Source organism: Pungitius pungitius, chromosome 20, assembly GCF_949316345.1.
Source record: "Pungitius pungitius chromosome 20, fPunPun2.1, whole genome shotgun sequence".
Taxonomy (NCBI): Eukaryota; Metazoa; Chordata; class Actinopteri; order Perciformes; family Gasterosteidae; genus Pungitius; species Pungitius pungitius.
In genome coordinates this window covers 9,410,372-9,426,328 of record NC_084919.1, presented here as the reverse complement: position 1 = coordinate 9,426,328, position 15,957 = coordinate 9,410,372, and the positions used below count along the sequence as shown (strand labels likewise).

Sequence of the window (15,957 nt, the reverse complement as noted above, 5' to 3'; positions counted from 1 at the left end):
TAGTTAAATTGTTCCTTTTCAAACATTTAAAGTCAGTAGTCGGGCGTTTCTGTTTTGTCCACCGCCCTAGGGATGTTGAATGAATACACGCCCCTTTTTTCCAGTAATATATCCAAATTGTTGTTTACAGAATGCGGTCAGCAAGGCCAAAGGCCTGGTGCTGGTCCATCAGGAATATCAAAGGGGGTTGCATGTGTTTGAGGACTGGCTGGAGCAGGAACAGGCCACTCTGGCTTCCTTGTCCCATCCAGATGGAAACGTGGATACACTTGAGAAAACACTGCAACAGCTACAGGTACTGATACCGAGGACCGTTTTGTGTCATGAAAATGTCAAAAACAGTGTTCCTAGTAGAAGTCTTAACGTACACATTGTTGACTTCCCACTTGGCTCAAGGCTAAAACAGGAATGTTCAAACACAGCCTTGGACACTCTGCACTTCTTATGTAAACCACTTCTGAACTTTTCAGTCCCATAGTTTATCCATCCTTCCCTCATTGTTTCCCTTACAGCTCCTGCAAGAATCCTGCTCAAATGGCCAGTCTTTGCTGTCAGCTGTGCTGAATGGCCGAGAGAGAGTAATCCCCTGGGGCGTACCTCAGATTGAAGACAGAGTGCTGGACACTGCTCAGCAGGAGTGGGGGGCCTACCAGGGCCGTCTGGAGGAGACTCAGACTCAGCTGAGGACCACACTGACCAGACTGAGGCAGATGGGCCAGAGGTTCCTGAGCCTGGCACAGTGGCTGGAGGAGATGGAGAAGGCGGCAAATATCCGAGGTCACCGACGGTCGGACAGAGGCACCAAAGAGACACAGCTGAAGAAACTCAAGGTCCGAGAAAAGAAGACATGAGATAGAACATTTTGTTCAAGTCTCAGTGGTTTGAATCTCATAAAGAAGATAGAACCCTGTTGATTAAACAGAAAAGTACAGTTACTGCACAAAAAAATCATACACGTACTGAATTATTTAGTGTTTCTTTAGACATTATCCCCTTCTGTAATATTTTCAGCAGATATTATTTTCTCTTTGCCTGTTATCCAATAAAACCAGATCTATTACTATACATGTAATTCAATATTATTGGACAACAAGAAGTACTGATTTTAGGCCATTAATAGGAAATAACTACTATAATCCTTCGAAAGAGCCTTTTTAATTCAAACTGTATGTAATGTAAAAAATTATTCCCAGGGCCTTGCTCTACAATACATCCCTTTCCCCACTTTTACATTCACTCCACTCACAACATGTATTTGAAAGAAACAAGCAGGGGACAGAATATTTCCCAGCAAGGTCACGTCCTGTTTGAGCAGGTTTCCTGCCACTGTCAGAATGTCAGACAGTTCTCCCTCCCTGCATTTAAAGGGTGGCACACACACACACACACACACACACAAACACAGCCTGTGGCCCCATATGTTATTTGGGATCTGCTATTTCATCTGTCTCCTTTCCCCACTGTTTGTCCTTTTATTTAATTAAAAAACACAATTTGATAATGAATTATTCATACCTCTAACATGTTGCTCGTTATATGTGTCCCTTCTGAACAGGGCTGTCTTGAGGCAGTGCTTGCACGGCAGGGAGAAGTCGATGGCCTTTCCTCTCTGGCCCAACAGGTTCTGGAGGAAACCTACATCAGCAGTCGTGTCAGCGTCACTGCCAACCAGCTCACTGCCCGCTACCATTCCCTGCTGCTCAACATACAGGTTAGACTGTCTCTGCTGTATGCTGTTCATTGATTCATACGTCATTAATGTTGCACGGTGTACCGCTACTAGAAAGGTACCGCGGTGACCTTGAATATTTTTAGTACCGGTACTTCATTAACAAAGCAGCAATCAGAGCGCACTCAGTGTTCCGCTCCCCGTCCGGCTGCCTGCACGCATTGACTGGGTGGGCGGGGCTAACAGCTCTCACATGCAACAGGCGTGAGAGTCATCTCAGGGGAGATGTTGCCGACCGTCCTCGGCTTGTTGAAAGAAAAGATACCAGAAGTGAGATCTGGAAATACTTTGAGTACGAAGTATTTATTATTATACGCATTTTTTACGTCTCGAAAAGAAGAAATGTCCGAGTAAAAGAGGACTTCTATGTCTTGTGTTGCACTTGCTTGATGTTGATGTTAGGAGTTATGTTGTTGTCAAGCCAACACAGCTACAGGCTGCCATCTGTCACGATTTTCCTGTGTGACACACACTTTTGCATGTTTTCACACGTCCACCCATCCAATGTCTCACGCTATAAAAACAATCCGCGCTGGTTCACCTCCAACCTCACCAATGGTCAAGCAACATCAAGCAAGTGCAACTGAACACAAAGCAAGACAGCAAATAACCTACGATTTCACTCATAGGCCTACATAGCCGTGTGTAATCAATGCTATGATTTTACCATGTCGTTTTCATTCAAAATTGTGCTGTGAGTTAATACTAATATGAATGCCATTTGTTAAGTGTTCAAAAAGCTGGGCAAGAACAATCTGGTAAAAAGGGAACCTTACAGATGTTTTATTTATTACTATCATAGATAAATATTCCAGTATCTTATTTGTATCGGCTATCGTAATATTTTGGCAGGTATAGTATCGAACTCATAATTTTGGTATCGTGACAACCCTATACATCATATATGTACACTGTTGAATTTGACAGAAGACTAACCTTACTATGATGTCAATGCTCAACAGTGCCTCTATTGTGAAGATATATTGGGGTTAAAAAGCTTATGCTGGTCAGGAAGTCTGGGCACATACACAACACTTAATTTCCTGTCCAGCTGAACATTTAGCTGGAAGGTTAGCTAGCTACCTGTCATTGTGAGTTAAGAACAACAAAACAAAAGGCCTTAATGGATTGGGTATGGGTTTAATCGCAAGTCTCAATTATAGATAAAGAAAACTTAAAGCTGTGTATATTGCCATTAGGGTCTGTCCCCGCAGGGGGCTTCTCACACATGCTTATCTCTCCCCATTGAAATTGCCCCAGTCAGAGTGTGGACTTAGTTTCTTTAACACCGCATTGAAGTAGCTCTGAGACTGATGCCTGTGAGCCTAGCCTGTGTTGCTCTGTATACGCACATCCAGCCCCTCTTATTTGTCTGCTCCTCTGGGGTGCGGACTAAAGCAAAATCAATGGGGGTCCTCTGGCCTGGGGCTGAGGCCGTAATTAAACGCTACAGAAGGCAATCTTACACTTGGCAGCAGGAGTGGTGAAGCTTTGCCTGCGCTACATTGATTTTTTACACCTTCACTAACACAGTTTTTGTGTGTGTCTCCACCACACAACTCTTTCGCTCTTCGTACTTGCGCACACCTTCCTTCCTTCCTCTCTCAAAATTGACTAAAGTATGCACATACTTATACTCCCGCCGGTACATACATATGCAGACCCATGGCAACCCACTCATGCTTAGGATGCCTATAATTACTCTGTGTGAAGTGGGGGCCGTATGAGCTTGAGGTGGGAAGCTGTTACCTCAGTCTCGTCGGGAAAAGGTGTGCACTCAGCAATTTCTGCTAATTGGCGCTTCTTGCAACACCACAGGATTTGCAAGTTGAGTGAATAACGTGTCAAACTTGCGAGAAACCCCCCTCGTCCTGATGGTGCTATCGACTCAAAATCTCCGTCAAGTGGACAATTCTTCAAAAACGTAAAGATCCCTCTCCACCTTGTACTGAGGCTATTGATGTTCTGCAGACGAATGGGGGCTTTGGGGGGGGAGAGTATTTTTTGTTTTGATGGTTGATCAGAGAGTTTATGGTTCTCAGTGGCCGAGGTAAGACAGCTGAGGCCCATCTCACAACTTAAAAGAAAGTGATACAGACCCTGTTTCCTAAATAAAGCATGAAGAGTCTTTACAACAGTTCTAACCTTACAAACAACAAAAGGTTGTTTAAGTGAGCATTACTCACCTTTATGTTTATACCAATTATTTCAATGGCAATATGGTCGGGTGCAATAACACAAAACCTGAATATATGGGGTCAATATTGATGTCAATATACCGCAGATATGTATTTTTGGAATCTAAAGCCACCTATTCAAAACCCAGTCAATTGGTTCAAAACAACAAAATGTTTTCCAGATGTATCATTAGGCATATAATGACGTTTTTTCTGTGGGTCTCAAAAGAATGAAACAATCCATACATTCATTTGAGAAAAAAAATGTTTTCTATCTATTTTGTCCAGGACACCATTAAGCAGCTTAAGGAGGAGTTGAAGAGCATTGAAGAGGCTGAGAATCTTTGCATGTCCTTCACTGACTGGTTTAGCTCCACTCAGAAGAACTTCACAGCGTTAACTGACACTTCTGAACCTCTCGACCGACCCGCCATGGAGAAGAAGATGAAAAAACTAGAGGTATCGATTTATTTACTGAACTCCGTACTGCACTGTGGTGATATGCTTTTACAGCCACAGCTCTGAACCTCAGTTTGTATGTAAGGCATTTAGATACAAGAACAAGAACGGGTTGCAATAAAATAGATGTTTTATTACCATGGCAAACTGATGAGTTAGCTGAGATACCTGTTTGCTGTGGAGAATTTGAGCATAAAACTATATGAATCCAATATCCAAGCCAGCAAAAGAAATGTCCTTCTGTCCTTTTAGGCCAAGTAACGCACAAACCTTTTAAAGACATCAACTGTTTTGGCAGCTACAATATGCTCGGCAAGTGAAAAATGCAACGTTTTCAAAACATTTAGTGTTAATATAGGTGTAGAAATTCCCTGTGCGGGCAAAATGTAGAAGTTTGTCTTGTTTTTTTTCAATGGACATTGGAGAAAATGATCCCCGCTCAAACAGAGAAAATTACCAACAGCCTTTGCTCTGCTCAGTCCATGTCGAGTGTGTAGAGGACTGGATGAGTGTGTGTATCGATCCGCTCTTTATGAAGACAAAGTGGGGGCCGCGTTAGAGGAAGCACGGTAGCAGGGAGAGACCTCCCACAGTGAAGTAGAGGATGAAGAAGCGCTGGTGTCAGGAGCCCGCTGGCACAGACACTGTAATTGATGCAGTGCTCTTACCACTTCACATCACACACACGCACACACATTCACACACATTTTTCTCTCCTCTTACACTCATTTCATATAACGAGATCCCTTCCAAAGTTTCTAATCAACGATTCCTCTGTGGTTTCACGCATTTATCCAATGCCTATCTTTATGTATCACTACATCACATGTCTCTTTGTTGCTACAGACCCCCACACACGCATACACACACAGACAAACGTGTCCAGAAACGCATTTATTGACACACGCATTCACAATTCATCATCTGGTGTGGGCTTTGCAGTAATCCCTGTCTTGGATCAATGCTCTGTCTTTGCATCAGAACTGAAGACATGCTGTCACCACATGAGTCCATCCAGCACTGGAGATAATACCCGACTGGTCCCTCACTTACTCGTGCTCCTGTAGTGAAAGCTACAGGGATTTTCCGTGGGGTGTGATGATTATGCATCGACACAAAGACCAGTAGTCAATAGCTGTGCTAAGGGCCATTAGTTGGATGTGGACTTAATTTGATACTGAGTTGTAGCTGTAAAAGTCTGTATCGTACAGTAGTCATGTTGGCCGCAGCCAGCTCAGGGACTAAAAGTAATTTTACAGGCTTATATCCAGCAATCGCTGGCTCCTTGAAAAATAAAATACGAGGAAATATGCTAAAGAATAAAGGATTCTCAGGCTCCTAATTAAGTGAAAACAAATGTAAAGGGCATTTCCCCAGATATCATTGCCTGTACAGATAATTCCATATGCTGCAGAGACATTAACAGTTAACTAATGCTCATAGGGTCACATAACTAATGTCTTACCTGTGTTCATCAACACCGGGTGCACAAGACTCGACATAGATAATTGGGGCTGGCTTGGTACAATACACCTACAGCATAAAGACCACACTGTACTCAGGGCCTCATACATCGTGCTCTCCAGACTGAACTACCTACTGAAACAAAGTATTAGTACAGCTCAATGAGGTTTGCAGCTTCCCATCAGTGGCTAGATGTTGAGGTTAAACTCTGTAAGACTGCTGAAATTGAATTTTGTTCTTGCTGGAATAATTACATGCCGAAGTGAAATGGGAGTATTTTTTCATTTATAAATGAATGAAATAACATTCAAAGGTTTGGGTGGTTCCTCCAACAGTCTTGGATATAAAATGCACAATTTGGACTAATTCAGAAAAAATGGTAATGAAAGGCTAATCTTGCAAGTTTTATTTGACATGTGGACCACCTGACTCGATGCCAGGTGTGCGAAGCCAGCAGATGTTTAAATATGAACTGGAGGTAATGAGTCATACAGTACATAACCCTGTAACATTACCGCAAGTCTCACATGTCAAACCACACGGAATTGTACAAAATTGCGATATGTTGAGTGTCACCGTTGAAGGTCAGTAGATAGGCACATTGGTGACTGGAAAGATGATCATTACAGAAGCGCCATATTAAGCAGCAAGGATGTACGTGCACGTTCAGACACGGGTCTCGTTATGTCATTAGCTGGAGGTCTTGGGTTGTTGCAGGTTGAAGCTTCTCTCCACTCAAACAATAACAGGCCGATGATGAAAGCTAGATGGCGTCCCATCGAGTGGACGTCTCTGTGTTGCGTGTTGTGGTTGCCCTGGAAACCCCTGCAGCTACTGCTGTCTGTTGAGAGTCTATATAATTGGGTCCTCCTTTCATATTTGCTGTGGTTTCACCACTACATGACTTCCAAGTCTTCTCCACATGTCACCACGTAAGTGTCAGCCTACCTGATGGGTTCAAAGACGGTCAAACACAATGCCAGGCTGGTCTGGATAACTGAGGCAGTACTGGAGGTGAAGCACAAAAAAATCAGTGATCCTCTGTTTGAATCATTAAAACTAGGACCTCTGTTCACTCATCCCTTAGCAACTTTTGTGCAAAATACCTTGGATGAAGGTCGTCAAGTATTAAGTTATATAATATAAAATAGAAGCAGCTTCCTTGCTGAGCTGTATTTCTGCTCCTTCTTTCCCCTAGGCTCTCCAGTCCGAGCTCCAACATGGTCATTGCTTGCTGAAATCACTGAGGGAGCGCGCCGAGCGGGCAGCAGGCTTCCTGGACGATGCTAGAGCTGAGATTTTAGGAGAGGAGGTAGAGGCTCGTCTTGCCGAGCTGGAGGAGCTCGCAGGTGGGCTGAGGCAGGAGCACAGCTTTCTGCAGCGGGCATTACTGATGGCTAAGGAGTTTCAGGACCGATATAAAGCTCAGGCCCAGTGGCTGGTGGAAACCAAGGCACTGCTCAAATCCCCTCTGGAGTCCAAGGCTGAACTATACCAACGGAGAGCACTGCTGGCTAAGTATAAGGTATAGCAGCAACGATGTCATTTCTAAAAAGAAAAAAACTGTGTTGAAATTTAAATGACATGTACAATATGTGCATTTGCACCGGTGGATCCAAATGGCAGCAAGACCTTACTGATTGTTATTAGCTTAATGGACCACACGAGTGTCCTTGCTTGTCCTCCAATTTGTAGTCCATTAACTACAAAATTGAATTTATGTCTCACAACTGTTTAGCATTTTCCTGAGTAGATTGTCAGTTTTCATAGTGATGTGTGCTTTTTAAAAGTGACAGTATAGTAGCCAAACACCTTAGCTTTTGCGCAATGATCTAATACAATAATAGCAACTCCACAAAGTCCAAGTACCATTTCTGAGGATCGTCCGTTGAATGTGTCCCCAGGCTCTGCTGCAGATGGTTCAGTCCCACGATGAATCCATCAGGTCAGTGGTGGAGAAAGGAGATGCTCTGCTGGCCTCTGTGCACTACCCCTCCATCAGAGAGAAGATTAACAGGATGCAAAGGGACTACACTGAACTCTGTCACACTGCTACGGTGATTAACATGTGCTCATATGACAGTAGTTCTGATCGACAGCGAGAGAAAAAGATTGCTCTTTCCTTACTGTAGACTCAACTATAGAACATGTAATTCTGCCTCGGGAAGGTGGTTCAAAGGGTTTGTTGCATTGATTCTTCTAATCAGCATAATTTGTCTGCGTGTATACTCACATTTTGTGAATGATGCCGTCCAGGCTCACGTGGAGAATCTGGAAGGCCAGGTCAAGGAACAGGAAGCTTACCACAACGAGCTCCAAGAAGTGGAGCGCTGGCTGCTCCAGATGTCCAGCAGGATGGTGACTCCTGATCCCGCTGTGGGTGGCAGCCTGGAGGCAGCCACTCAACAGCTGTCCAGGCACAAGGTGACTAATCACATCTCTGGATCCTTCACTGTTTGCAGAGTTTATAGCACATAGATAGAGCTTGAGCAATGAGCAATAGAGACTGACATAGTTGTTATTATTATCTATAAGTTTTATTGTAATGAATAAAGAATCCTTTTGTTTAGTCGAACTTACGTTAACTTGATTAAATGTTTCGTAAACTGCAGGTGGTTGCAAAATTACTGAAGATTTGCTTCAGCTACTGTCATGAAATCTTTTTTGTTTTGCTCAAGCAACATTACTATATGACCTGAAGAGTTGAAATTGTACAATATTGTTTTTGGTAAATGTATTAATCACCAGTTATTCTAATGTAAACAATGTTATTTAATTAACTACTTGCGGATATTATATTATGATGTATTTATTGTTACAGGTTACACACACAGTACAGTAAGGGTTTCTAAGGGTTTTAAATTACTGGACATAATTAAAACAACACTACAAACGTGTGTCACAATACATCTCTGGAAAAATGATGTTGGTTAACAAAACATTTAATCAATGATTTGGAATATAATTTTAATTACGGAGGTGTGCTTGTGCTTATATATCTCACAGCCAAAATGGGATTTCACTTTATTATTGTCGGAGGAGGACCATTCTATTTTTTTCCCCTGGTGGCGAATTTGATTTGAATTAATTTGGATAGAATAATACAGTATTTTTTTTAGATTCACTTTCAGCAAAAACGTATGCTCTCACAGTTTTCAGTCCAGATGTACAAGATAACTTAGATAATGACAAGAGTCCTTATTAAATGAGCTGCTGTCATTCTTAAATTCACAATAATTATTTCAATCATCTTCAAAGCTCATCTATGTAGTCCTGTCTTATGAGACATCCCTGTTTGATCACTCTCCTCTGACCTCCGTTGTCATTGACAAGTCAACAGACTTTTTCTGCAATACGTCTCCACTGGAGACTCTTTCCTACATGATCCTACTTTGGTACTTTGTCCGCTACAGGCCATTATGGAGGAAATAGCGGGCTTTGAGGATCGCTTGGCAGCCCTGAAGAAGCAAGGAGACCACCTGGTACAAGGCTGCAGTGACCGTGTGCAGAGCAGGCTGAGACAGCAGGTCCAGGCTCACCAGCAAGGCACCAGAGACAGCTACTCAGCCATCTGTAGCACAGCACAGAGAGTGAGTGAGGAGGCGATGGACAGACTGGGGGATGGAGGGAGGGGATGCCGAGGAGGAGGGCGGGATGACAGCTGAGATGTATTATTTATTTCAAGTAGTGAAATGGTTCTCACATATTCACAATGGAAGTCATGTTAGACTTTCTGCTGCGTTGGATACTGGCACATTCATGGATGTGAACACACATAGATGCAAACACATATATACATATCAATGCAATTAGTATTCCAACAGCCTAGGCATCGAAAATCCTTACCCACTCTGACACTTAAACCCATCTCTCAAGACAGCCCTTCCCTGTCAGTGTAGAGGGCACGAGCAATTAAGGCAGCCAAAGTGGAGCTCAACAGCAGCCACGCTCAGACCGACCACACGAGCCAAAATCACAAATACAATCTACCCATATTAATCTCTGCGTATCCCCTGTCAACTCCACTTTTTTCATGACTGAGCCAAAAGTGGTCACACGCCACTATTCAGTAGCTCTGGCGAGCCCACTAATCCAGGCCCACGCTGTCATTTTGGCAACCTCTACTCTGTCATCATAGCTCACCTCCCAAGACACCACCTCCACCAGCACTCACACATCCAATCTGGCATTGTGTGATCCAGGCACACTTTACCACTACGCTGCTGGCTTCTCTACAAATGCGCTTCCAGTGTTACGATGGCTGCCAACTGTGTCCCAGCACAACACAGCTCTAATATCCGGCCTGCCACTTGCCACCATGCCAACCTTCAAGACTTCGCCAAATACACCGGGCGATCTGCCAATAAATGCCCCCCTTTTTTCCCCTCTTTCAGCCTCTCATATTAACACTGTCAATCAGACCGTGCTGTTTTGCGCTCCCCTGCAGGGCGTGGACGCCTCCACATTCAACACCTGTCAAACACTACTCTGCATAAACGCCTACTTTTTCAGATTATAGAATAAAATGCCTTCATGTATTTGGCCGTGCTATACCAGCCTCATAGCTATGCGTCCAGCATATATTACAATATTACAGTATTACACTGAGAAATATCTGTTTGTGTCTTAAAGGTGTATCAGAGTCTGGACCATGAGCTACAGAGACATGTGAGTCTCCAAGATACCCTACTGCAATGCCAGACCTGGCTGAGTTCTGCTTCAGAGGAACCAGAGCCTCCTGCCCATCCTCCTCTCAGCCTGGAGGAGGCGCTACAGCAGGTGCAGCATTGTTTGCCATGATTTCTTTTTAAAATGTTCCTTTTAAGGCTTGTGTTTGGATTGGGACTGTAATGCGGGGAATGCTGTGTGGGCAATTGTCCTGAAGGGATTATATGACGAGTTAATAGACCACAGGAGCATTACAATTAAACATTTTTCGACAGGTGAAACAGGAACGCGCTCTCCAGGAACAAGCGAGCACTTACCTCCAGCTTGTGTGCTCAACATGTGACTTGGCCGAACTGAGGGTCAGGGGGACCGCGGCGGCGATTCAGCAGGTCAAGCTGCAGGTCAGTCAGCCTTTTCATTTGTTGACGTTTTTTGACAAAATACTTGCTTGTGAATTGATTCCATTGTGTGTTTTTGTGTCCAGATTGAGGAGCGCATGCTCCTCTGCGAGGAGGTAGCAGACAGCTGGAGGGACATTGAGGAGCAGAAGGCGGATCTGGAGGCCCAGCTGAGGGAGACAGAGCAGCAACTTCAGAACCTCATCCGAAGACATGCGGAGCTGGAGCCCAAGATTGCGCAAAACCAGCTGGACAAGGCACAGGTCTGTGTTTGGTCTCCATGCTTAAGATGAATGATTTTGAGTCACAATGCTATATTGTTGAAAAAAGTAATAATTGTATATGTCATTGCCTCGGCAAACTTTTAGATTGTTTGACTAAAGTAAAAAAACAATAATCTTTCCAACAGGAATTCCTTCAGCAGATTAGGGAGAGACAGTCTGACGTATCCCATTTGACAGACGTCGTTAGTAAGATGACAGATGGACAGGTCTCTCCTGCCCTGGAGGAGATAAGGAGACTGAAGAGAAGCTGGATGGATCTGGGCCAGCGGGCAGAAGACCTGGAGTCTCAGCGGGGGGAGGACATGCAGCGAAGTGGGGAGTACCAGGAGATTGTTGTTACTGTGGAGGAACTCTTCCATCAAGTATCCAGGGAATGGGACTACCTCGCAAGGTATCACGCTTTTCTGGAGAGACTCCGATACATATATATATATAATTTATTTTGATATGGTTTTATATGCAGTAGATACTAAATTTCCTCTGAGGGTACAATTTTTGCATTCCCTTTCTTTCCGCCCAAAAAATATATTTATCTTAACGACTATACCATTGAATGGACCTGATATCTCTTAACCCATACCTTTGTGTACCTAGGGCTGACACAGAGAGTACTAGTGAGCATCTAGAGGCTCTGAAGAAGCTCTCCAGTGACCTAGAAGAGCAAAGAGCAACTCTGGAAGACCTCAGAGAACAGAGACAAGCCATCCTGCCACGACTCAGCCTGCTTGACAAGGAGCTGATCAAGCAACAGGTGCGGTTCAAATTTTATAGTTCTTCTGCTGCTGCATCGGGTATTTAACTATTTTGCCCAGAGTTAACACTGTGTTTTGCCTTTAACTAGGTTGGTCATCTGGAGCAGCGGTGGGCACAGCTTGAAACACTGATTCAACAGAAGATCCAGGACTCCTCACAGACACTAGAGGATCTCGCCCGGGTTGAAACCCAGCTAAAGGAGGCCCGGGAGTGGGTGGAGGAGCAGCGGCCTGCCTTCACCTCGGCGCTGAAAACCAGCCCGACCCCCGATATGGCCCAGAGTTTCCTGTTCGACCACCTGAGCGTGTGCGTAGAACTGGAGGCCCGTCAGCAGCTGCTGGGTCAGGCGGTAAGCGAGGCCCAGGCTGTGGCTTCCAGACTGGGGCTGAGTGAGAAGAGATTCCTGCAGGAGCTCGTTGAACAAGCTCAGACTGAGGTGGAGGCTCTCGGGGCTCGAGTAGCCCAAAGGAGGAAGTACCTCAGTAAGGTAAACATCTGGAATTTTATATTGGTTTCAAGGAAAATGTAATGATGTCCTACAGGACCTAACTTTCTTCTAAACTGGTAGTCTAGTAAAAACAAGAAACCGCTTGGTCCAAATAATAAACTAATGATAAAAATAAAATATTCAAGCTGTTTGTTTAATTTTTTCTATCTAGGCCTTCACGGAGAGGACGCAGTTCCTTCAAGGCCTGGGGAGAGCACTGTCTTGGATACAGCAACAGGAGAGGAGGGCTTTGATAGATGACCACATAGTGCTTCTCCCTGAGGACTTAGCCAAACAGGTCGCCGCCTGTCGGGGCGTGCAGTGTGGTTTACGGGCGTACCAGAGAGAGCTGGCATCGCTCTGGGTACAAGGGCGAGAGATAGAAAGAGATGCCACTGACCAAGAGAGAGCAGAAACTGTGGCGAGGCTTGGAAAGCTTCAGGCAGTGTTTGAAACCGCTTTTCAAACAACAACCCAGCGTCTCACAGACCTGGAGAAAGCCCTGACCTCAAGGAAGTACTTCCGGGTTGACCTGGAAAAGACCTGCCACTGGTTGAGACGAGCAGATGCCATCACCTTCCCCGAAATTAATTTCAGCAACATTGACGACAGCTCAGAGCTGCAAACACAACTGTCTAGCTTTCAGAATGTACTAGAACAAGCTTCTGAGTACGAGAACCTTCTTCTTATCGTCCAAAGAATAGGCCAGGAGATCCTCCCTACTCTCAACGAGATTGACCATTGCTACCTAGATGAGAGACTCAACGCCTTGCCTCAGCAGTACAACGCCATCTTAGCTCTCGCCAAAGAGAAAAAAGACAGAGTCCAGCAGGTCATCTCGGAGCGAAAAGAATTCAGCACTTTCTTTGATATCACTCGTAATGCGCTGGAGGAGCTTCAGGAGAAGTTTGACAATCTGGAGAAGCAGACTATCGGTACCGGTGAGGAGGAACTTGTCTGTCGTATGATTAATGAATACAGAAATGTTGAGGAAAGTTTATTCCATATTAGCCCCGCTGTGAGAGAGCTTCATGGCAAAACGGAGGGGTTTCTCAGCTGGGGTCAGCAATTCAGAGCTGCGGAGACACTGCAGCTGGTCAACCGCCATAACGCACTTAAAAGGATGAACGATCAGAAAATTAAACACTTAAATGATTGCTTGAAACCACTAGCTGAACACAAAAGAGTGTCAACCAAGTTGGACTCGGAGATCAAGTCGGCGAAAGAGAAGCTGGTCGGACTCAAGTCGGACACGGGACCGAGTGCCGTGGATAGAATCACAATTCTGTATTCACTGCTTGAAAGTCTGGATTGCGTAGGCTCTGAGGCTGAAGAATGTAACCGACAAACTAAAGGCCTCGGGCTGAAGTTGGATCCCAATGCCTTTCAGGAAACAGAACTGCAGCTTGAATCATTTCAGTCTCTACGGTGCGAAGTAAAGCGTTTCATTGATGAAAGTGAAACTGTCAAAGAGGACGAAGATTTCGCAGAAGAAACTGAGAAATTGCTGCAATGGCTCAGGACTATCAAGGACAAATCGGAGGAGCCTTTGAGTCTTTCAGATGTCAGAATTGAGACCGTTAATGAGGAGGTGCAAAAACTGAAGGTTGTAGAGGAGGAAGTGAAAAGTAGATTAAGGATAGGAGATGCTTTGGGTAGAAGAGAAAAACAAAAGTATTTTAGTCAGAACAAAATGGTTCCAGCCAACATAGAAGAGAAACTACAGCAGCTGGCAAAGCTGGGAGGTGAAGTTCAACAAGGAGTTAGCAAAAAACAGGTATGTTTACTTATTAAATATATTATTCAGAAATTATAGTCATGAAGACCTTTTCTCATCCTTTTATTTTTGTAATTGATTCCATGAACCATAATTTGTGGCACAAACCTGCTGTATATTATTTTCATCTCTTGTTATCCCATTCTATTAATATTTAAGAGTTCCAGAGATCCCATGAAGTGGTTAAATTATTATGAATCTCTAATTGTTTGGGGCTATAATGTTCGTCTATTCCAAAGACTCCATTACATTGAATAGTGAGTCAAAGTTGGCCGAGCCATTTCCAATCCGTTTTACACAAAAAATATATACTATGTGTGACCTTTGACAGATGTACTGTACGTTATACTACAATTAACAACTACTAAAGTTAAGTTACTAAAACTTTAGCTCTGGAACACATTTAGCCTTGCGTTTGTAACTTCAGTTAGAAATTCATCCAGAGAAAGAGGCGAAAAAATTTAAAGGTTAATGAAATCACCTTTTTCATATTCTAGCTGGCTGTGGATCAAGCGCTTTCCCTGGTCCAGAGACACCGCTTATCTCTGCAGTCCATGCAGACGTGTCTGGACTCTGCTGCAGCTTTACTCCAGAGGGCCAGCTCGGGGGTGGATCTCGAGAACCAGGCAGATTGTGTGTGGGAGGTTGAAGACGTTTCAGCCTGGGAAACAAACTTTACAACTGGTTTTGAGGAGCTCAGCACTTTGGATCCTCTGCTCGAGAATTTCATAAAAGCTGAAGCGATGGGTGAATTTAGAGAAAAAGTTATGGCAATGCTGCTGAGAAATACAGAAATCAAAAAGCAACTGGATGCTTACAGAGAGATGCTGCAGAGGTGTGTATTACTGTTAATGAGGAGCTAAGTAATGTATGCACACACAGCTGCTATGTGCAGCCCATATGATGCATGTTTTAATAATAGACACCCATCAATGGCTGTCTGTAATTTGTATAATTCTCTCAGTTGCACAGCTCTATGGGCATCCTTCCAGCATGAGAAGGAGACTCTAGTTGAACAGATGAATGATGCAGAGGGAAAGATGGCCATGTTCACTACAGCTAAAGCCGTCAGTATCCATCAAGCTGAGGAAAAGTGCCAGAGATATAAGGTGGGACACTATCTTAAAAAAAAGGTCCAGCTGATGTTTAGAGGAATTGTCTAACTTGCATGTGTGGGATTCTACTTGCCTGTTGTATTAAATTCAAACACTTGTCATGGCAACAGATGCACATTAATAATAGACTGCATTAATGCAATTACTTGTCTCTGTTGTCTTGGCCGTAGTCTCTTGTGGCCCACATCAATCTGCTCGAGTTGCCTCTCAGCGCTTTGAAAGAGAACACGACGGAGTTGGAGCAGATCGCCTCTGAGTCCAGCAAAGCTGTCGCCGTCCACTCAGTGTCGTCACTGTGGCAACGGTGGACCCGGCTGCGCAGTGTGGCCCGAGCCCAGGAGAGGGCCCTGGAGGACACGGCGAGGGAGTGGAGGACCTTCACCGACAAGGTAAGCGGGTTTATTGCATGAACGGTGAGTGCGCTTCAATGACAGTGTAAAACTAACCAACAGCGTGCAGAAGCTGTTAATGCCCAGAGGACACTTACAGTTGGCAAATGTCTGCAAAATCAGTCCTCTTCTCACGGATTTGGGTCAACCACCGCGACAACTAAGGAAAGCAGTTGGTGTGCTGTGATGTAACTGCAGGCCACTGGCCAGGGTTTTTTTTCCTGCCAAAACAATGTGTCATGAAGCACTTTCCCGCC

At 44.3% G+C, this 15,957-nt stretch overlaps 1 protein-coding gene across 8 annotated transcripts in view; it reads left to right on the top strand.

Annotated features, from left to right (window-relative positions):
* syne1a (spectrin repeat containing, nuclear envelope 1a) overlaps positions 1–15,957 on the top strand; it is a 114,788-nt gene that overhangs the window by 59,043 nt on the left and 39,788 nt on the right. For all 8 annotated transcript variants that reach the window (XM_037448716.2, XM_037448715.2, XM_037448713.2 and 5 more), the window contains 18 exons: positions 131–295; positions 513–830; positions 1,556–1,711; positions 4,195–4,365; positions 7,028–7,354; positions 7,734–7,886; positions 8,086–8,253; positions 9,243–9,419; positions 10,462–10,608; positions 10,773–10,898; positions 10,982–11,158; positions 11,305–11,570; positions 11,774–11,930; positions 12,021–12,419; positions 12,592–14,196; positions 14,694–15,031; positions 15,161–15,305; positions 15,482–15,700. In XM_037448716.2, the coding sequence (XP_037304613.2) occupies positions 131–295; positions 513–830; positions 1,556–1,711; positions 4,195–4,365; positions 7,028–7,354; positions 7,734–7,886; positions 8,086–8,253; positions 9,243–9,419; positions 10,462–10,608; positions 10,773–10,898; positions 10,982–11,158; positions 11,305–11,570; positions 11,774–11,930; positions 12,021–12,419; positions 12,592–14,196; positions 14,694–15,031; positions 15,161–15,305; positions 15,482–15,700 (5,214 nt within the window). The remainder of the gene's footprint in view (positions 1–130; positions 296–512; positions 831–1,555; positions 1,712–4,194; positions 4,366–7,027; positions 7,355–7,733; positions 7,887–8,085; positions 8,254–9,242; positions 9,420–10,461; positions 10,609–10,772; positions 10,899–10,981; positions 11,159–11,304; positions 11,571–11,773; positions 11,931–12,020; positions 12,420–12,591; positions 14,197–14,693; positions 15,032–15,160; positions 15,306–15,481; positions 15,701–15,957) is intronic.